General features: G+C 37.1%; 1 protein-coding gene across 1 annotated transcript in view; it reads right to left on the reverse strand.

The window, feature by feature from the left end:
* Positions 1–345: 345 nt before the first annotated feature.
* The window catches only part of UBR3 (ubiquitin protein ligase E3 component n-recognin 3), a 96,588-nt gene continuing 74,496 nt past the window's right edge, over positions 346–22,437 (reverse strand). Inside the window, 9 exon segments of the mRNA XM_032210208.1 lie at positions 346–2,792; positions 3,147–3,286; positions 3,718–3,927; positions 4,750–4,926; positions 5,004–5,129; positions 5,280–5,387; positions 8,702–8,826; positions 11,341–11,441; positions 13,791–13,896. Coding sequence (XP_032066099.1) covers positions 2,675–2,792; positions 3,147–3,286; positions 3,718–3,927; positions 4,750–4,926; positions 5,004–5,129; positions 5,280–5,387; positions 8,702–8,826; positions 11,341–11,441; positions 13,791–13,896 — 1,211 coding nt within the window. The 3' untranslated portion in view covers positions 346–2,674.

Genomic DNA, 22,437 nt, shown 5'->3' on the forward strand with positions numbered 1-22,437 from the left:
GCAGCTGCGCACATGCATGAACTCACCCACGGCCTGTTCCAAAGAGGTTGTGGCCCAGCACTAGGCCGCAGACTGAGGGTTTGTGACTCCTGCTGTATGTGATATAGTATTTAAGTGTTTTCTTCATTTGTTTCATCTTATAATATAAAATGAATTTGTATCCCTGAGGTACAAATGGACACAACTCTTATTTATTACAATTCATAATATGAAAATGGAGAAAAAAACCAGAAATGTGGCCGGAACTATCTTAAAATTGATCAACCTGTGAATCGCTTCAATCTATCATGCAAAAAAAAAAAAAAGGAAAAGAAAAGGAGAAAAAGAGGAGCCTTTACTCACAGATAATGACAGTAGACTTTTATTAACATATTTTACAATATTGATTATGGTAGTTTTAGTTTCACATGTCGATTCTGTTTCTACAGTAATGTACTGTACTTAGATTTCCATTCATACAAGTTATCTCACCAGGACGCTGGAGGAATAATAGCAGCAGCAGCAGAAGCAGCAGCACACACACGCCGATCTAGCTTGGACCTGTTATGCTCTCCAAGTAAGTTTAATAAAGCAGATTTTTAAGAAGTTACGGGAGGAATCCAACTTCTGTTTCAGCAGCATGCAGGCATATTTCAAGTAGGATTTCCAAACACATGTCTTGTCTTTTTGTCTTTAAAATGACCAGTGACTTAATGCACTAGTATCAAAATGAACATTGTGAAATACCAAGGTTTAAAAGTTAAGGCGAATAATTTTACTTCACAGCCATATACACAATCGAAAACATTCCATTTTAAATAACACGTTTGAGTCATTTTCTGAAAACATTATCTCTTGTGAAGTTTCAAATTATACAGAGGAGAAGCCCTGTCATTGTTATGCCATGAGATGCCCAGGATATTTCATCTTATCCTCATAAAATGGCTTGGTTCTCATTGGTAAGCAATGCAAAAAGAACAGAGGAGAACCAGGAGAATTTTGGATGCATTGACAAATGAAATCATGTTTTAGACAAAAAAATATTTTTTCCAGTAATGATGGAACAATATACAGACTAATAGAAATCCTCCCAATATTTGTGTTCATGTCTTTGTCTACACAATTTTCTATAAAATATATTGCCAAGTGTTCTATTTTTCTAAAAACCGAAAGGGCTTAGAAGATCCTTATACAAATAATCCCACAGCCTGGCCCATGTGCTTTTCTATAGCTGAAGAGAAAGCAGCTTTCAATCAAATGCAAGGCTTTATAATGAGAACGCTTTTTAAAAAATAGTTTCCAGGTAAATGCCCCCCCTCCAGGAAAAAAAAATGTTTAAAATATGTAAATGTCACAAAAGCCTGACAGCATTGTTTGAAATTGTCAACTCTGCAAGAAAAAAAGAAAAGCATTTTGGCAGCGAAATATCAGCACTGAAAAGTACTGCCTGCCTGTGTGTTTCATTTTTGTCAAGGATGCCCATTCTGGCTGATTTCAAATTCCTCAAAACCAAAACGCCCTGAGGGTCTTAATTTCTACAACACAAAGGCCTGCTCACATCCTCCCAATCTGTGCTTAAATCAATGTGTGCAACCAGTTACATACACTGACTCCTCTGTGTAATCTGGGAGTCAAAGACTAGGAGGGTGAAAGGGAGAGGGGGACGACTCTGTCAAACTTGGCCTTGCTCTGAAGCCTTGATTGCCCCACTGCCTTCAAGATCAAAGCATCTTTACTTGAGATGCAAAGGGGGAATGGTGAGAAATAGGAACCATTTGAGCACGGCTATCTTGCAACTCAATTCCTTACCCCAAGCTGCTTGAAACTCAATTAAGTTTCCAAAGAACAGCCCATTGGCAAATACTCATCAAGCCGTCTTCTCCTGCACCACAACCCTACCAACCTGAAAAAGTCAGCTAATGGAAATGAGAGGAAGGGCAGGCTTGTGGCTGGGCCAGTGTCTGACCACGTGGACCCTTTGTTGCATGCACAGGGGCAGTTGAATAGATGCCTTGGGATTTCTTTGTAATTAAATTAACTGAAATGTCAAACACAACATTGTGTACACGTTGTATTATATTCAGAGTGGTAAACTACTTATTTTACAGCTATTTCACTAATCTCTGGAGTATATCTATGAAATTCCTGAGAATGAATAAGGTTTTCAGCAATGCCTGAAACTATTTCAATAGCTCTCTGGCAATAAGCGAAATATTTTCTAAAAATCTTTTAGACATTTCTATACAATTCCACAAATTGAAAGTGTTACAACTCTTACATACTTACAAATGCATATTGAGCAAAATCTTAAAACACAAAGAAAAGAGAAAGAAAAAAGGAGCCACATGTTTAGCAGGTGTCAACAGATATACAATTTCATCAGCACAATCAAACCACCCCAATCAGGGAAAAATAAAACACTCAATGGCCATTTGGTGGCATCTTTAAAGTACAATTTGTGCTTGTTTATTAGTGGATTAGAAAGCAACAACTATAAAATTAATTTAGATTCCGTATCAAATCAGGAGAAATTATTCTTTTGTGTTTATAAATTACCAGCACCCAATTAATATAGGGCTTCATTTCACGACCTGGCTTCATGCTTTCCCAGAGAAGAAAAGGCCTGGGTTCCCATTCCCTTAAAGCAAAAGCTAATCAAGGGGCAAATATAATAAAGGGGATGTCAGTTAGCGACCTATAAACCATTGTAATGTGGCCCCCATCGTTTATTGATGTGATCAAAAGTATGTGATACCCACTGCTGTTCCAGCATATTGTATCTTTCCTTACATATATAGAGTGGTTTGCCACGCCTGTAAAGAAAAAAAAAATCAGAAAAATAGCAAGGCTGATGCAAGATAATTGGCTACTTTAAACATTACCCTCCAACTATGACTGTCTGGAACTAAGGAAACCCAAGTTATCTTGCGTTATCACTTATTGTCTCAAGTTGGTTGTTTATTGCACAATTTCACTTAGGCCCACACCTCCTTTTCCACCAGCCACAACAGAATCCCACCCATGTGCTACCCAGAAGATGTGATGTTTACACATACAAATATCTTTTCATCTAGAAATAGACCCAAACTGTTACTAGAGAACTGTTTAAAAACAAAAGTTTGCCAATACAGGCTCAAATGCCTATTAACCGTGTTTTAAAAAATTACCTGAGATCTCTGTCCTCTTCACCATGAGCGTCCAGGTAAACAGAGCCCCAAAGGCAAAACCGATGACCACGAATTATGATGATTACAGATGCATTGATCAAAAGAAAGATGCCCGTTCCAGCTCCACAATTTTGTGAGTGCTGAAGTTTTATTACAGAGCATGAAAAAAAGAGATATGACATTTATTGTTAGTGCAATTACAACAAAGGGGAAAATATTTTGTTTTAATGAATAAAACTGCATTATCTCAGAACAATCTTATCCTTGCCTTTTCTGCATCTGTAGAAGCTCTTCTGACTTAAACTGTGAACATATTTGTGAGTCAAAATCTGCCTTATTATCAAAGGCAAGCATGCATGTTATAGATAATTTAGCATTAAAAGAGAAACTGATTCCAATGAACTGTCTTTTAGCAATTGGGAATCAGATTTACCGAAAAAATATTTTTTTAAAATTTTTCCAACAATTGTTTCATTGAAAGAAGCGATTCATCTAATGATAAGTATTGAAAGTATTTTCCCTTTCTAAAATATTGTTTGGCAGCAGAATAGTAACTTTACAAGTCTCTTACCAAGACACATTCACAGAAGCTCTGCCGTTTGCAGCACAGTCCTTTCAAACACACAAAAGCACCACAAACTAAACAAACTGCAGGATCTTTGGGAACTTTGGAACAGATGAAACAACTCTTTCTGTGATAGTACTGAAAAACAGTATTATAATTTTCAGGCAATTGTAGAAGGTGTGGTAAATCCCAGGTAGGTTTTTCTATAAGTAAGACCTGGAAAAAAAGAATTAAAAACAAACAAACAAACAAACAAACGAAAGTTAAATAGTATCTTTATGTGCTCTGAATATATAACTGTTTCCTTGTGAAAGTAAGTTGGCATCTGACTTTGTCAAGATAAAACATGTTCAAGTATGTTTCTATAGATAAAGGAAGAAATGACCCAGATTGGAATGACCATCTGGATGACCAGGTCATTTGAGGCCAAACACATCTTCCAGCTCAGTCCCTGCTTTGAGTTTTCAGAAACACCCAAGGGGCTCTTCGCAGAACCATTACCTTCAGGGAAATTCAGATTCCCTTTGCTTTGTCTTTTCACTCAACCCAATTTAAATCTCTTTGTGGTTTGTAGATCTATATTTTGTAAAAAAGGTGACTTTTTCTTCCCCAAAAATACTTTATGTTAACTTGTTTTTTCTCTTTTGCTTTAAGCATCTATTGTGTGTAATCCTCAATGAAATAACCGTAGTTGAAAACAAGTGTGACACTGCAGCACATTCAGAACAAAAATTGACTTGTTAAAAGAAAAGGTCATTCACTATACATGTAACTAGTACTACATTAACCCACTGGATAAGTATTACATTAAATCCTGATGTTTCCCACTGTGGGCTCTGTAAAAGGAGAGCCCTGCCAATCTATGGTGGTAAAATATCAGGAGGAGTCTAGTAGCGCCTTTTCTGATTAACACACTTTATTAAAAGCCATGAGCTTTCATGAGTTTCGGTATCTCAAATGTCTGACAAAGTGTGACGCTGTCAGAAAAGATGCTACCAAGGCTTCTCCTGATGAAAATCTGAAAAATTGTTTACTTACCTTGACTTGGGTTGGATGCTTGTCAGCAAATGAGACCAATTCTGAACACCACTGGGATATAATGTCAAATGCTGACACAGACCAGTCAAGGCAAGAGGCACTAGGAAACTCCGACGATTGAAAAGAAGATGGTAGCAAACCCAGGCAATTGGCAAGAACAGTAAATTCTTCATCTTCCTATTAAAGAAACAAAACAATCAAAAGGGAAAGAGCTAGATGATATATATTCCAAAGGAAATAAAATTTCATAATACCTGGCAGCTGGGTAGCTCCCCTCCAAAGAGGTGATGCTGAAGAAGGCTGGTTATCCTGAGGAAAGGCAGGCAGAATTGCTGTAAGTAAGTCTCTATGGAGTGTGAGCACCAAGTACTGGAGCTATCCTAAATTAAAAGGAACACACAAAACAGGTGACTTTACTCTAACGATTTAGCTGTTGAACTGATAACCAACACCAACACCCTGCATGCAATTTCATAACGAGATATAGTTGGTGCTAAAAAAGCTTGACTAAACATATACATAGACTATACCATATCTTCAGTTTCCTCTTGTTCTTGTTCATAAACCTTCCCTTTGAAAAGTTCACTGATCACATGGCTGAGTAACACCTGACAAGATTTTTTTGCATTGATCACGTTCTGTAATTAAGAAGAAATTCACCATCAAATGAGGAAAAATAAATAAATGCAGTCATTCCCACACGGGAGTCTCAAACCAAGATAAACATTTCATTGCATTAATAAATAATCCCACCAAGAAAGGTTCTAGTATTCCCTTCTGTAGGGAATACAAATCTTCTGCATATATAAAAATGGGCCCTACCAGAGAAATCAAGTGTTTATACATCAAAGCAGTCATAATGCTCTAGACTGGATAATAAATTGGGGTGGGTAGGAGGGCCGTACATCCTAATTTTCTACAGCAGGATGTCTTACAGACCAGTTAATAGAGGCTTGTTTATTCAAATGCACAAAAAAAGAATAATGTACTTAAAACCAACATTCAAACGTGGATTTTTTTTTTATTTCATTGGGAAGCAACATTCTGATTGTAGGTCAGAACATCTGCATGTACTTCCTGGATGGTAAGAAGCATGACGACCTGGAAAATAGTGTCAAAATTAAGGAGCCCACCTTACACAGAGCTGTGTAGCACCAGTAGGCTTGGGATAAAACTAGACTTTCACTCTGCTGGCGCAGTGGTTAAATGCAGCACTGCAGGCTACTGCTAGATCAGCAGGTCAGCGGTTCAAATCCCACCGGCTCAAGGTTGACTCAGCCTTCCATCCTTCCGAGGTGGGTAAAATGAGGACCCAGATTGTTGGGGGCAATATGCTGACTCTCTGTAAACCGCTTAGAGAGGCCTGAAAGGCCTATGAAGCGGTATATAAGTCTACTGCTATTGCTACTGCTATTGCTTGAGGGAGACTGGCCAAAATATATTCAAACTGTGTTACTGTTCTTACCGTACAACCAAGGTTCATAACGTATTCTACAGCTTACTAACTTACTGAAAAGTATTACAGATAGCTCCAATTGACTAAAGTCAGGATGGATGGAGTGAAAGTACCAGACACATAACAACGGATGGTTGAGCTTTTGGGACGTTGGAGCAGTCATCTGCATCCATGTAAAAACAGGAGGACAGACACTTAATAATAAACAAGAAAAAAGCTTGAACCCTCTATTTCCATTCACCTATGTATTACATTAGGGTGGTATTTTTGAAAGGTTATGGCTCTCCAGCCCTTGGGTATTTCAAAAGCCAAGTGTGAGTAAAAGTCTGACATGGCATGTCTGCAACATTTATTTGTCAATGTTTATGAATCCAAACATGTGAGAAAAAATGATTGTGTTCACACAAGAATCCCATAGGAGGAAATGGGTTGCCATACACTAACTAATCACTCATACTTTGTGGTGAGTTTCAATATTCAGGAATGGTCTATAGAGGGGGGAAAACACAATCTATCTTACTCAGAATTCCCTTCTGGAAGCATGGTTTGAAGCCAATTTGGTTGGGAGTGACAAACAAGGAATATAGTTCAGGTATATACAGGGCATTCAGAAAGTATATAGACCCCCTTCACTTTTGTCAATTTTGTTATGTCGCAGCCTGATTCTACAGTGGTTGAAATTCATTTTGGGGGGGGGGTCATTAACTCAGCACCCCATAATGACAACAGAATCTTAGAAATATCTGTAAATGTATTGAAAAGAAAAAAAACTGAGATAGCACATTGGCATAAGTATTCAGACCCTTAACTCAGTACTTTGTTGAAGCACCTTTGGCAACAATTACAGCTTGAGTCTTTTTGGGTATGACTTGACAAGCTTTGCACACCTAGATTGGGGAATTTTCTGCCATTCTTCCTTGCAAATCTCCTCAAGCTCTGTCAGTTTGGAGGGCGACTGTCAGTGGACAGCCATTTTCAGGTCCCTCCAGAGATGTTCAATAGGGTTCAAGCCAGGACTCTGGCTGGGCCACTCGAGGACATTCACAGAGTTGTCCCTAAGCCACTCCTGAATACTTTCTGTATGCAATGTATATAGTTACTGATGTTATGCTGCTATGGATAGAACCCTTGTGGGAGCAAACAGGCATCTTGCAAAAATTCAAAGTCCAATTTTTGTTAAAAATTCTAACAGTAGCACAATGGCCAGGACAAAACAAGTAATATAGCTACTTTGGTTTATTTCAAAAGGCTTCAATACTTATCACCTACTTTTATTTCTGCCCAATGAGGCAGACTGTTCAGTCAACAGCTAATCCCCCAATGCATCTTAGTCATCATCGAGACAAAGAACCTCAAAGTTAAAAAGGCTTTAAAGGGCTTTCTGGATATAAAATTGCTTTTTTAAAACAATGTAACAACAATGTAATAATGTTTAAATATATCTTTTAAACTATCATAGATGAGTTCTTAAAAGTATTTCAGAAATGTTAATCTATCTGTCCCTTAATTTGGGGGAGGGGGGCTGGGGAGGACATTTCTGTACTGCAATCACAGTTTGGCCAAATAAGTGGAGGCGGGAGCAGGCGGGGGGGCAGTGGAGGGCAAGGGGTGGGGGGATGGTGTGCTATGTCCATGGGATCACAAAGAGTCAGACATGACTTAGCGATGGAACGATTAAAAAAAAATCATCTACACCATGCACCATACTTTCACACAATAATCTATTTAATTCTAGACAGCAATTATTTTAATACATGATCAGATAAATAAAAATCTACCCCGTTTATTTTCCACTAAGAACAACAGATTATCGATTGAACAAATCATGTGAAAGACTAAAGTGCTGGCCTGTCTCCAGTACCCAGCTATAGTAGCTCCATTCCAATTACATTTGCAGAATTTACTCATTTATGGTGGGTAAAGAGGTCAAGGAATATGTGTTAAATGTGTATACCAAGAGCCCCTTGGTTGAGATGAGAGGTTAAAGAAATTGATTAATTGACTGACTGACTGATTGAATATTGACTCCTATAATGTGTACATTTTAAAATAAAAATGGCAGCAATGCTGTGGTGTTGCATTAATAGTTGTGCAATGAAACATTATGTGATTTATTGCTTCTGAACATCACTGTTTCTCAGCATTGCCACAGTGGCGCAGCCTTCTGTTTTCCTATCTCAGAAACTAACAGACCTACATCCATGTTTCTAACTGCAATTCTTCTCTTGTGTGTGAACAAGGAAGGCATTGTAGTCTTTACAGGTCCATGCTTCAGCAGAGACATGGATCATGGGGCACAAGTTGCAAGATATTTGAGATGGGATTCTGCTTTTCATTCAACCCTAATACTCCCAAGACTAATCAAGACAGACTGAAAAGTGTAAAGTACTGCAAACTCCTACAGCTACATTCCAACAAAAACATTCGACTGGCGCTTAACTAAGATACAACTACCTCCTTAGCAGCTTTCTTCAGATTTTTATTAAATAAACCAACCGTTTTCAGAGCTTCTGAATTCATCCAAGTCATCTTGTCCTCAGGGCTGCATTTCACAGAAAGTGCAACTAGAGCTTGTATGTACAACAATGTGAAAAGCACTTTTATGATACAGACAAAGTGTTCTGTAACAATACAAAAATATCATTAGACATTCTCAGGCCTCACATTTTTATGTATTAAAATATGGTCCCTAATTCGTACAGTCTATAAATCTGCAAATATTTTTCCCAGATGGGTAATCAAACATCAAGACAATTATACTGCTGAGACAACCGTTCTAATTTTAAGCTTGCTGCTTTAAATCAATGTTTTATCACTGTTCGTGTTATGAATTTGAGTATGTTTTCTTGCTACTCTTTATCTTTGTTTAATCTGCAAATCATGTGAGTAAACTGAATGAGGCAATGGTTCTGGCGCTGTCTGAATAATTCAAAACCATGTTAAAGAAAGATATCATTGCCTTTTAAATAAACTAATCTAAAATATTAATTATCTGATCATAATAATGAGATCTTGTCCTTAATAATCAAGAATGGTAAACTAGACCAAGAGTTCTCATAATAGGCAGCACAATGAATAGACTGCTTAATTAGAGTTATTTCAATGATAATAGATCTATGGAAAAATGTGTAGTTTTTTTTTGTTGTCTATCCCTCAGAAACACCTAAGTTTAGTAATGTGCAGAAAGATATAATTATAGATATAATTCCATGATAATCCAAGAAAACTAACCACCATGTTTCAGAATTTGTCTTCTAGATATTCACAAAATCCAGATTGTTTTGAATGTTTTTAAATTTAACATATTTCTTGAAACACTAACCAGAACTGAAAAAGGATGCTTGCTAATACTGAATGACGTTACAGCACACTTTATGGTTATCACTATTCTATTCTATGTTTCTCATAATTTAAATTAAATAGGGTTGGCCTTCCTTTCACAAATAGCCCATGGCATAATGCTGATCTCTGCTAAACTAGCTATAGTCCTGATATCATTAATCCTCGGCCATGTGGTCAAAACAAATGGAGTTGTAGTTAGGCATCATCAGGAGTAGATGTTCTCCACCCATGCCTTCAATACTGTATTCTAGAGTTCTTTTTCCAAAGTTCTACATCTCCTACCGAAATGTAGAACTTAGAAACAAGCTTCCACACAACCTTATTTCTCAAATTGTCCAATTTGAGGTTTTCTTCCTATCATGTAACTATTTTTACCTCATCGACCTGTTTAGTTTACAGGCAGCTGAATACACCATACATTAGAAGGTAGTAAGAATCAAAAGATTCATTGCCATGAACAGTTCTAACTAAGAGCTAGATTAAAAAGGATGCTACTTACACTTCCAGTGTGAGCCTGTCTATGCACATGTATGCTAAATGTATGAGTGTATGACTCTCTGCATATCTCTCTCCCTCTCCCTCTCCCTCTCTCTCTCTCTCTCTCTCTGTGTGTGTACAGAGACAAAGCTACAGTAATTGCAAGGAGATGCACTTATGAATGGAACTGGATGGAGGGAAGGGAATTTAGGATTATGTTTCTCCCATAATCCCAAACCAGATTCCTCTACTCTGCAGGTGCTCAGAGAAAATCTTTCATTAGCCTTACTCTTAACTGCTCATTCTAGACAGCCCTAAAAATGGTTTACCTGCTGCCTTTCATGTATTTTTAGAATTCATGAGAACTGCAAACCAATGACTAAACTTTCCAAGTTAAAAAACCCCCGAAGAAGCTCCTCTACACTGAACAGATTTTTAAATATTGGTAAAAAAAAATTATTATTTTAAAAAAAATCAGAATTCTGATGAGCTCTTACAGTATCCATTATCTGCCTCCTTAAGGCTTTATTTTTTAACCTTGGACAAGTCTTACTTTCATTTTCATTATTTTCATTTATTCATAGAGAAAAATAATTCTTGCACAGCTGATTTAAAAGAACTCAGCTGAGGTATTAAAAAAATCACAAGAGTGAAGCCAACAGCATGTCAATTGACCCTATAAAAAGTGAAATGTTCATTTATACTGTAACAAAATTACAGAATGTATCCTGTAATAGTTGTGCAAAAGAAATTAGATCAACCTTTTCAAAATCATAACATTAAAAGCTTTCAAAATATGCAGTAATAAAGAATCCCTGCTTCCTTCAGGCTCCAATAAAATGCTTGAATATAGGTGCATGCAACAACTATTATAAATACTGTATTGTAGCAGTTTCCACTGTACTCTGTGCCAAAAATGCTAGTTTGCATAATAAAAATATTCATCCCTCTCCACTCTCCAACAATCACAATTCAATGTGAAATATTCAATACGTTTCTTCAGCAAACAAATGAAGGAAGATCAAAGAGGAAAAACCTTTCCCATGCTCCTGCAACTCAAAGAATTTAAAGGAATTTTGGGGCCTCATGGTCTCCCTCCATCGTTATTTGATAAAGCTAAGAAGACAAGACTTCCAGATATGGCTGCCAAAAATTCACAACAAAAATTCTGCCTGCTGCCCACTTCTAGAGCATACCTCATTCCTAAAGCATACCAAGCAAATAAGATTGATTTGCTGCAATTCTCAAAAATCGCAAGAGAGATAGAGAGAACTTACTGCCCTCTATCTATTATTTATGTAACTTTGGTAATGTACCTTTGCGCAGTGGCTGAGGCATGGTTAAAATCTGGATGAGCAAAAGAGATGGGACGTCCTTATAAAGCACTGGAACCTCTGGCTGATCCTCACTGGACATCCTGACAAAAATATATGCAGTTAAAATCCACATCAATTTTCTCCAGATTTAAATACATTTCTTGACCCATTGCTATCTGACTCTAAGTATCAAATAGAACATCATCATTTAAAAGTAAAATTGGAAATATTTGGACTGAAATGGAATTTATTTCACCTTGATTATTTAATCCTATTTGTGACATTTGAAGAAACAAAACTAAGTTTGAATATTTAAGATAAAACAAGAAAGGATCAAAAGAATGAATTGGCAATGGATGAATGCAGATTCAGAACAAAAGCACAATATAAGCACTTTGAGGGGGGTTATTATAGAATGAAAATTGGGCAAATAGAAAAACCAACATGTGAAGCAAATCGAAGCAAAACGAATACATGAAGCAAATTGTACAAGCAAAGCTTTGCTTAGCTTATAAAATGGCTTTCCTGCTGATTCACCAAACTTGCCCTAAAAACATTCTATAAAAAATTCAATTCATGGTTATATGAAACTCCAATTGGCATTCTAACTTCCTGAACTTAAAAAAATTGTGGATAATTATGTAAATGTGAACACAAATGTTATAAAATAGTTATACTAAATAGGGATTGATAAGCACATTAAAATGGGTATTATAGTACTGCAAATAAAAATAACCCAAGTTATATTTTTACATGTATTCAATCTTCTCAATAATTGGCAACATTCATTTCTCTTTCAGGTATATTTTAACAGGCTACTAAACTTTCATAAATCAAACAGAACTTGATCTTCACAAAAACAAATGATGCATTTAGTTCCTTCACTAGAAGTGAAAGTAAAATTCTAGAAAATGCCAGTTTAGATAAGCTTCTTTAGTTTATGTCAAGCATCAGAGTAAATTAAGCCTTAAATCTACACTATTTATTAAAAGCTTAAGCAATTTCTTCATCGTGATATGGAAGCTGTCCTTTAAAAGTCTGTTTGCAGTATAGAATATCTACTCTACTAATCCCTTCAATGCCTGTGGGACAAGTTGATAAATATAGCTTTGCATTACACCCATAGAAATAGTTAGTGAGGGGAAAGCCCTAATGTTTTTCAGGGGAAAAGACCACAATTATTTTATTTTGAATGAAAATTTGCCAAGTTGGTTTAAGAGCTGATAGATTCCAAATTCAGAGAAATTGACAACATTGATGGGAATCATGGCTGAACAAAAAAGGCGGGTTTCCACATTGCTGACTCAGATTTCCAAATGCAACCTATATAAATAAACTATGGCTACACTGAGCTAATAAGAGCCAGTTTGATTTAGTGGTGAAGGCACCAGGCTGGAAGCCAGGAATCTGCAAGTTCTAGCATTAGGCATGAAAGCTGACTGAGTAACTTTGGGATAGTCACTCTTTCTCTCAGCCCAAGTCCTTGGAGATTAAAGGAGTATTGTCTGCATTTGCCATTTTGAATTATTTATAAAAATGTGGGAAATAAAGAAATATGAAAGAAATAATAAATAAGTTCAAGCCAACTGCCAAATGTTTCCTACATGCTAAAGTCCATGCCTTTTCTGATTTTCTGAGGGAAATGGTGCCAACTCTTAAGTTAAAAAAGGGAATGGTATGGTGCCATTCAAGGGCCATGCCACATAAGGGCATCTTCATTTAATGGGCTTGAGTCTCATATGATTCCCATAGATGTTCTTAGTCACAGAGGCTAAAGTTCAAGGAATTATTGAGAAGAATGCTCATCTACTCAGGAAAAAAAGAAAAAGGAAAGGGGCGAATAGTAGGCACACCATGGGGATTTAGATGGGGTGAGGGAAGCATCTGCCCAATTTTCTTTCGGGTAAATGTGCATTATGTGACTAGCCACACCTACCATAGTCACCATTATGTGGTTATGCAAGAGACCAGCCATTTGTCTGAAGAATGAGAACATGAGTTCTAAATTCCAAGGATTTCCTATATTTTTGCTAATTCAAGTTTTTGAAAAAAGCTTTTGAACAAGCCACAGACACTCTTTAAATAAAGCTCATCACACATTTGGCCAATGCTTTTCTATGGGTGTACATAATCTGCTTCAATTAATCAAGGAATACAAACACTATTGCTAACTGGGTAGGCCTGATATTGTTTGATATAAGGATTTTTTGAAGTCTGGAAGGCTACTTTAGGGATTATACTACTGTTTTAAGCATCCTGCACCCAAGACCAAGAAAATGCAAAACAAATTTTTCAATAATGACATGTTGATGGGATTTTGGACACCAGTTCAGAAACTGCATGCAATACTTGAGGTTGTGGTTGTTTATCCTAAACAGGATTGTAAAACAGGATTATGTATCTTTCCTTGATTAAAACAAGGTGAATATTAAAAATGTCTGTCTACTTACTCCAATTCTTCATCCTGTATCAACCGTGTCAGTTTCTTCCATGGATTGTAAGCAGAATCAATGCTGTAGAGTCTCATGTGCATGGCCAAAACATGAAATAGCTGATCTATAGAAAGAGAAATGAAGGGGTTTTTTGGGATGAAATTTCTCCATTTTATATCCCTTTGAAAAGGTTTATTCAGCGTTTTTTATGTTTGCTTAAAACAACTTCCTTAAACCCTGATTGTTGGCTGGAACTAGACTCAAAAAATTAATTCCAATAGACTTCTGGGGGGGCGGAGCCTGTCGCCGAGGAGGGCTCAACCGAGCTCCTCTCAGAGATCTGGTCTGTATATCTAAATAAGATCATAGATATCACCCCTTTTTGGCTATAAAGGGGCAGGGAGTAGCTCTGTGTGCTAGGGTCTATTCGTAATTCACAGCCTTTCTCTTTTTTTTGGCTGTGGACAGAGATTAGATCCAGCGTGAGCGGAGCTTTTATCTCCAGCCAGTTCTACTCAGCTGCTTTTTTTTGCAGCCCCAGACAGGCGAGCCCCCCCCCCCAGGACAAAGCAAAGTTGTTTGAAGCTAGGATTAATACGGGCGGGTCCCACTCCTGTGAGATTTATGCTTTTATTACTATCTTAAATACCAGCACCATTTGTCTTAGAGGCTTCTTTGTTTAAACGGACTTCAAAATGGCGATTTCTCTCCGTTGGTGACTGATAGGGGATGTACGTAGCCGGTTTTACCTTCCTGCAGACCGCTCCTTAACAAAATAATTTTTTTTGTTTTTTTTGGAAACAGAGGGGAGCGAAAGCACTGTTTATTTGTTTATTTATAATGGCACCCAGGTCAAAACCGAAGCGTCTCTCTACAAATGTGCCTAAAGAATCTATGAATGAACTTAAAGAATTTACACTGGAATCGCAGCCCTTGTCTCCTACGCCCTCTACTGGAGAATTCTTAACACAGGAATTTTTTTTTCAAATGTTTAATGATTTTAAACAAGAAATTAAGGAATTTGTATTGGAGCTATATGGTGATTTAAAGTCTAAAATTGACCAAATGAAGGCGAATACGTTTGCAGCCGTGTCTGCCCTGTCAGATTATACCGCTGAAATAGAGAATAAATTGGAAAGCTTGGAGGAGGCTAATTCTAATCTGACTACTAATATTCAAATATTACAACAAAAAATTAGAGACACTCAAGAACAGCTCGTTATGATAAACTTTAATAAGAAGGCATTCGCAATAAGAGTCAGAGGATTCCGCGAAAAGGAGCGAGAGAATCTGAAACAGACCTTTGTTGAAGCCCTCAGCTATGCGGTGGGAAGCCCGGGACTTAACTTTGATTGGCAGATTCGGAAAATCTATCGCCAGAATTCGTTGGTAGCGGAACAGCGACAGCTCCCGAGGGACATAATTATATATTTCTCCACAAAAGAATCCAGAAACGCGATCATGCAAAAATTTTACAATAATAGTTTGAGAGTTGATGGCCAGGACTTGATTGTCTTCAAAGAAATACCTTTCCAGATGTTGAGAGCAAGAAGAGACTATGCTTTTTTAACTAAAGAGCTTAGAAATCAACAGATTCAATATAGATGGGAGGCCCCAGCCGGCATTACGGTCACATTTGAGAATCAAAGACTTCGTCTCAATTCTGTTTCGGAGGCTCGAGATTTCTATTACAAGACTTTGAAGGCGGGACTTCCTGATTCACTTGGAAAAGAGGAGAGACAAGCCGAAGGAGAAGGCAAGCAACAGATCACATGGCTGCAAGATGGAGGGGGTAGCTCCCCCTCCCTCGGAGAAGCAGAAAAGCGGAGTTCGAGGATTTAGACATTCTAAAATATTCGCCAAAGTTGTGGATTGAATGGGGGTTTGCGACCTCTCTCCGATAGAAAAAGCGGAATTTATTGGTGGGGTGATACTGAATGTATATATGTAAAATGCATGCAGAATGATTTACGCTGTTTAAATCTTCTTAGAAGGGAAAGTTTGAAGAGATTATTTTAAAATAGAAGGTAAACTGATTCTTGTTGAAAGTATTATTTGAATATGTGGAATGATCTATGCTATTTAATTTTTATTAGAAGGGAAAGCTTGGTGAAATTATTTTGAGCTAAATTTTAAACTAATGTCTGCATAAATTTGATAGTGGTAAATATCAGAGAAGCAAGGGATGAGGGCAAAATGCATGCGGAATGATTTACGTATATTGGTGGGGTGATACTGAATGTATATATGTAAAATGAATGCAGAATGATTTATGTTGTTTAAATTCTGTTAGAAGGGAAAGCTGGATGAGATTATTTTAAAACAGAAGGTAAACTGATTCTTGTTGAAAGTATTATTTGAATATGTGGAATGATCTATGCTATTTAATTTTTATTAGAAGGGAAAGCTTGGTGAAATTATTTTGAGCTAAATTTTAAACTAATGTCTGCATAAATTTGATAGTGGTAAATACCAGAGAAGCAAGGGATGAGGGCAAAATGCATGCGGAATGATTTACGTTGTTTAAATCCTATTAGAAAGGAAAGCTGGTCGAGATCATTTTAAAGTAATACTTGTTCCACTCTGCTTAAATTTTACTAAGAAGGGAAAGTTTGGTCAGATTATTTTGAATTACTGTTTGAAATTAAGGTTAAGAAAGATTATTTACGCTGTTTAAATCCTATTAGAAGGGAAAGTTTGATTATTCTTCTGTAAAGTAATATCTGAATATGTGGAATGATCCACGCTGCTTAAATTTTACTAGAAGGGATTATTTTTGAGCTAGATTGTATATTGATGTCTATACAAATTTGGATAAATGTTTATCTGAATACAAGGTTAAGGAAGAGGAATGGGAGAGTCTACAGGAGGTCGGGGTAAATAACAAAGAAGCAAGAGACGAGAATAAAATATAGATAGAATGACTTATACTATTTAAGCATAGATAAAGATGGGGGGCTGAGCTTAACACAAAGAGTTTCTTTTTTTTTTCTTTGTTCTTTTCTTTTTTTTGTTTTTTTTTTTCTCTTAATATATTACTTTTATTTTTAATCCATACGAACATAAGATACTTTAGATAGAAGGCAGTGCCAGGTGTGGGCCCTGGGAAGTCAGGAGGAGTAGGGATGGGGATTTAGGGGTGGTGGGTGGGTGGGTGTTAATATAGTCTCAATAAGAACAAGAATGCACTTATATACGGTTGTTGTTTTTTTCCTTTTTTTTCTCTTTTCTTTCTTTATATTTTTTTTTCCCTTGGTTTATTTTACTTTTTATCAGATTATAATAAACAATACTTGAATAAAGGAATACACCAAGGAGGGAGGTAGAGGGAAAGAGGAGGGAGGAGTAAGGAAGGAGTAAGGGGAATGTAAGGAGGGTGTGTTGGGAGTAAGGGGAGAAGGAAGGTTTGAGGGGAAAGGGAAGTAGGAGGGGAGCGTTAGAGGGAGGAAAGGAAAGTTGGAGGGGGTAGATGGGGTGTATGGAGGATGGAAGTGTCAGGTGGGGTCGTGAATGATGAGTTGTGTTTTCTTTTTTATTTTTTTTATTTTTTTATTATTATTTTTTATTTTTCTTATAGCAAATACCCTGTATATAAGTGATTGTAAAATGGAATGTGAAAATGAATAAAATATATATTTACGAAAAAAAAATTAATTCCAATCCTAGATAAAACGATGAACTACTACTGCCACAACTGAATTTCTTTGGTGCTACAAGTGAACACTTCAGGGGTTTCAATCTGATCTAGTTACAAGATTGGGGGTCTCCATCCCCCGCTTCATGGCCCGGTGCTGGGCTGCAGCCTGTTTGAAACCAGACTACAGAAGTGGTGTACAAGCATGCACAAAGCTGAATTTGTGAAAGCGGTGTGCACATACAAATGAAACCATCTCCTCCCCCTCCCCCTGCTGCCACTTCCGCCAATCTGCCGAGCGGGAAAGGTTGGAGATTGCTGTACAAAATATACTCAGTTTCATGGAATGCTTGCATTTCTCAATCTTTCCCATTAATAGCAAGAGTTCCTTAGAACTCAGTCTTGGGTTCGTATTTTCTTTATATAATCTTCCTCTAGGCACTTTGATTTTACATATCAAATTCTGCTACAACGTTTTTGCTAATGACTTTGAGATTCAGAATGGGACAATTTGCTGTGGCCAACTCGCCACAGGACAATTCGCTGAAGGATAACTCCATCATTAAATTTAATTATTTAAAATAATTAAAAACATTCTTATTCACATTTCATTTGTTCCTCCTAAGCAGAGGTGGGTTGCTACTGGTTCGCACCGGTTCGGGCGAATCGGTAGTGGAAATTGCGCCTGGGTCGCCGAACCAGTAGGGACAGCAGGCTCGCCACGCCCCCAAACCAGTTCCCCAGTCGCCGCATGTTTTTTTGACATTTTTATGACCTATTTACAGGCAACTGCGCATGCAACGCCAGTACCAGCAGAAGACCACCCCTGCTCCTAAGGCATCCTTTCTTTAATGATTCTATTTCACTATTTCTTTGATACTAGTGTAACTCTTATCCCACAGAGAGTAGTCCTATGGCGTCTTATACTAGACCTTTGTGATTTGTCTGTCATTGCCTTGGATGACATGACATTGGCATTGATCTCCAACTGCCCAGGCAGGATTTGAGACTGAATGTGCTGTATCACCTTTAACTGAACACTGAATAAGACTAAAGAAATTATTGTACTTTACTTTGCTCATCTCATCATTCCTCTAACTGTATCAAGGTTGCCAGTTACAGATCCCCCCCACCCAATTTGTGAGGAACATACCAATCCAAATTGAAAAATACTCTTGCTATCTCCGGGGGGGGGGGGGGAGCTTTAAGAATTAGAATCTCACTACTGGGTTTTTAGTTTTAGTTCATGCTTTACTTTTTGTGCTTGAATTAATGTAGCAAGCTTAGGGCTAGGTTACTCAAGAGTTTATTGTAATTCTTGATGTTGCTATTCACTTTATTTTTGACCTTCGCTACATTGCCTTCACCTTTTTATTGTTAACCATTGCATTAGTTGGAAATTCAAGTAAGATACTAACACAAATTACCAGGGTTGATGAATTACACACATAATTATTTAAAAGACCTGCTGTTTGGCTCACGTCCCTGCACACTATTATCAGTCCAGGGTCTTTTGCTACTACCTCGTTGTGGAACAGCCACTTCCCAACAAAGAGCTTTTTCCTCACTTGACTTGTTTTTTTGGAATAAACTTCATTCAAGATCACATTTGGAACCAAATCACTGAAGGTTTAAAAAACATTAAAAATGCTTCTTTTTCAAGGGGCCCCTGCAAGGTTGCTTCAAAATCAGTCACTCAATACATTTTTATCTGATTCTTCATATATTCCAAGTTAATATACATGCCACAGACATTTCAGTTTCCACACTTAGTTTACATTATGATATAATTGATTGTAATGTCAGGGCACTTTTAAAAAATTCTATGTTTGTACTGCACTTAGTTATACATCCATAAAAAGCCAAATCATTATTATCCATGCTTTTGCTACATACCGATGGATGGATGTGCAAACAAATCAGCCAAAATCCTTACTACTATTTATTCTGACATTTAGAATATAGTCCAGCTGTGCCCACAGGCAAGTCTAGATAATCTGGTAACTTTTATGCAACCAAAGCCCCCATTTTATTCCCTGTCCGGAATAAAGAATTCCAAGAGGAGCTAAATGAAACAGGATATTTGAGGTTTATTTTTTGTTTGGATCTACAGATCTAGGCAAAATGAACAAAATTACACAAAATGAACGCAGGGAAATAACAATACTTTCTATTTCTATTCTATTTCTCATTCAAATATAGATGTAAACAAAATTACTACATAGATGGGAATCCCATGAACCATTATCAATTTTTTTCCTTATATTCCCATGCACAGGCAGTCCTCAGCTTACAACAGTTTGTTTAGTTCAAAGTTCCAACGGTACTGTAAAAAGTGAGGCAGGACCATTTTTCACACTCATGACCATTAGCATTCCCATGGTCACAGGATTTACATTCGGATGCTTGACAACTGGTTCATATCTATGACGGTTGCAGTATCCCGAGGTCATGTGATCACTTTTTGCAACCTTCTGACAAGCCAACTCAATGACGTTTCACTTAAGTGTATTACTAATTTAACAACTGCAGTAATTCACTTAACAAATGTGGCAAAAAAAAAGTTGTAAAATGGGAGAAAACTCACTTAACAAATTTCTCTTACCAACATAAATTTTGGGCGCAATTGTGGGTGTAAATTGAGGACTACCTGTATATTTTGATTCAATTTTAATATATTCCAGCCAAGGGATCATATGCATTTTACTAGATTGTTTCTTTCAAAATAGTGCAATGTATTTTTAGTTGGTATCAGTATAGAGGCGCTCCTATTTATTTACTTTTTTGTCCCATCCAAAAAATGTATTTCTATTTTCTCTTTATTTTATTTATTATCCCGGTTTCTAGCCTTGTGTCCCTATCACTTGTAGAGGCTCTTAAAAATGCCACGTATAAATATAAATCACAGAAGGAATTAATTTATTTTCTACAAATAGACAATTATTCATAGACACTTGGGAGGCCAAAACCAGCTCCTGCTGAAGTCAGCTGCTTCATGTAGAGCTTGAAGGCTGTAATTAACTTCTTGGTTTGCCAAATAATTGTAGGCATGGATGACATTGGAACTAAGTGCTATCACCTGTTTTCTGAATCAGCAGCAGTGAATTAGGACAAAATGAGCTCCCATTCAAACTGTCAAGAGATGTTTAGTGAACATTCATTCCTTTGTTCTTTGGCTTGTATACGGTTATATAAGCAATGACCCCACCCACCCAGGCTAAAAAAAACTCTCCTTTGGAAATGGTAATGGTTGTAGCTGTAGAACATAACACAGTATTTTTATGGGGGGAGGGAAGGGAGAGTATTAGACCTAGAAGTCCATCCATGTGAAAGGCAAAAGGGAAGGATTGCTGTTTTTGCTGATGCTCTTTCTTCTACAGAACCTTGTTGCCACCTCCCACAGAGTTCAAAAGCAGGGCTCTCTAACCTTGGCAACTCTAAGCCTGGAAGACTTCAACTCCCAGAATTCTCCAGTCAGCACATCTGGCTGGGGAATTCTGGGAGTTGAAGTCTGCCAGGCTTAAAGTTGCCAAGGTTGGAGACCCCTGTTCTAAAAGGTTCTTCAAATCTCTGGAAAACAGCCTGCTTCAGTTTTCCAGTCACGAAACTGTCACCGGATGGGGAACAATTACATATGCCTCTCTGTATTGGTTCAATTGCACAGTTTGGCATAACCACAGACTCAGGCATCTTTTCTCTGGCTACTTGATACTACGATTTTATAGACATAAATTCCCAGCAATTTTTGTCTCTGTTTTTTCTAACAAGCTAACATATTATGATTTGCAGGAACGGTACAGAAATTCTAGCATATGACTGGAAACTTCTTATGAGACCTTGTTTGTTCACTCAACACCATCCATAGCTAGTACAAATAACTTACAATATAACTCATTTATATATTTGATTGATATCTGTTTTCATTACAAAGGGGAATAAGGATCAGGGTCACTTCTACTTCTGCAATAATTGTGAGAGCGGTGGTAGCGCAGTGGTTAGAATGTAGTACTACAGAGCACTTCTGCTAACTGCCACCTGCCTGCAATTTGGCAGGTCGAATCTGAGCAGGCTCAAGGTTGACTCAGCCTTCCATCCTTTCAAGGTCAGTAAAATGAAGACCCAGATTGTTGGGGGCAATAGGCTGACTCTGTAAAATCGCTTAGGGAGGGCTGGAAAGCACTGTGAAGTGATATATAAGTCTAAGTGCTATTGCTATTATTCCAAACAAACATTGCATTGTTGCACACAACATATTGATTTGTTTCAAGGTAAAATATGCTACTCTCAATACCACTACCGAAGAAAACCAGACTGTTATAGATAAAGAATACACACACATAAATTAAATTCATTCATTTCCCTGTACAAATTGCATTTACGTTTTCTTAAAATTATCTGCAACTTAATATTAAGGTTGAAACCTTAATTACTTATTGGTGGAACACCTCGTAAAACCCAAAGGCACTGATTTTTAAACACAAATGCATAGAATTCCATCAGACAGTTATCTTATGGTTGCACTTCAAATTTTGGACTTCATGCACTTACATACTGGTTCAGAATAAACCTATATTCAGTTTTACATGACTCCTAAGCAGCATAAGACACCAAAAAAAAGTTGCAAGTGAGACCGGGTCTGACATCTGCTTGTGATATATAGCAAATTCTGCTCAGATTAGAATATTAGTACCAAATTAGCTTCGCCTAGAATTCATATATATATAATTATCATTATAAAGAAAATATATAATATAATCAAAATTTAAAAAACACTGATTCATACAATATGTAATTTCATTATTTTTTTTACCAAAGAGAGGAAAAAAGGCAAACATTGCCCCCTAATGGGAACATGGTACTAAAGAAAAAGGGCAAAAAATGTGCCTTCTTTCTCTTTAAAAGTACTGAATTTGCAATTCTAAAAAAAAGCATCTATACTTTTTACTAAGCCATTAGCATTAGCACTTCTAGTCAGCTAGATGGAATTTAACAGTGTCCACGTCGCTAAATTGTGCTAATTTTACATGAATA

This window comes from Thamnophis elegans, chromosome 1 (assembly GCF_009769535.1).
Source record: "Thamnophis elegans isolate rThaEle1 chromosome 1, rThaEle1.pri, whole genome shotgun sequence".
Classification (NCBI taxonomy): domain Eukaryota; kingdom Metazoa; phylum Chordata; class Lepidosauria; order Squamata; family Colubridae; genus Thamnophis; species Thamnophis elegans.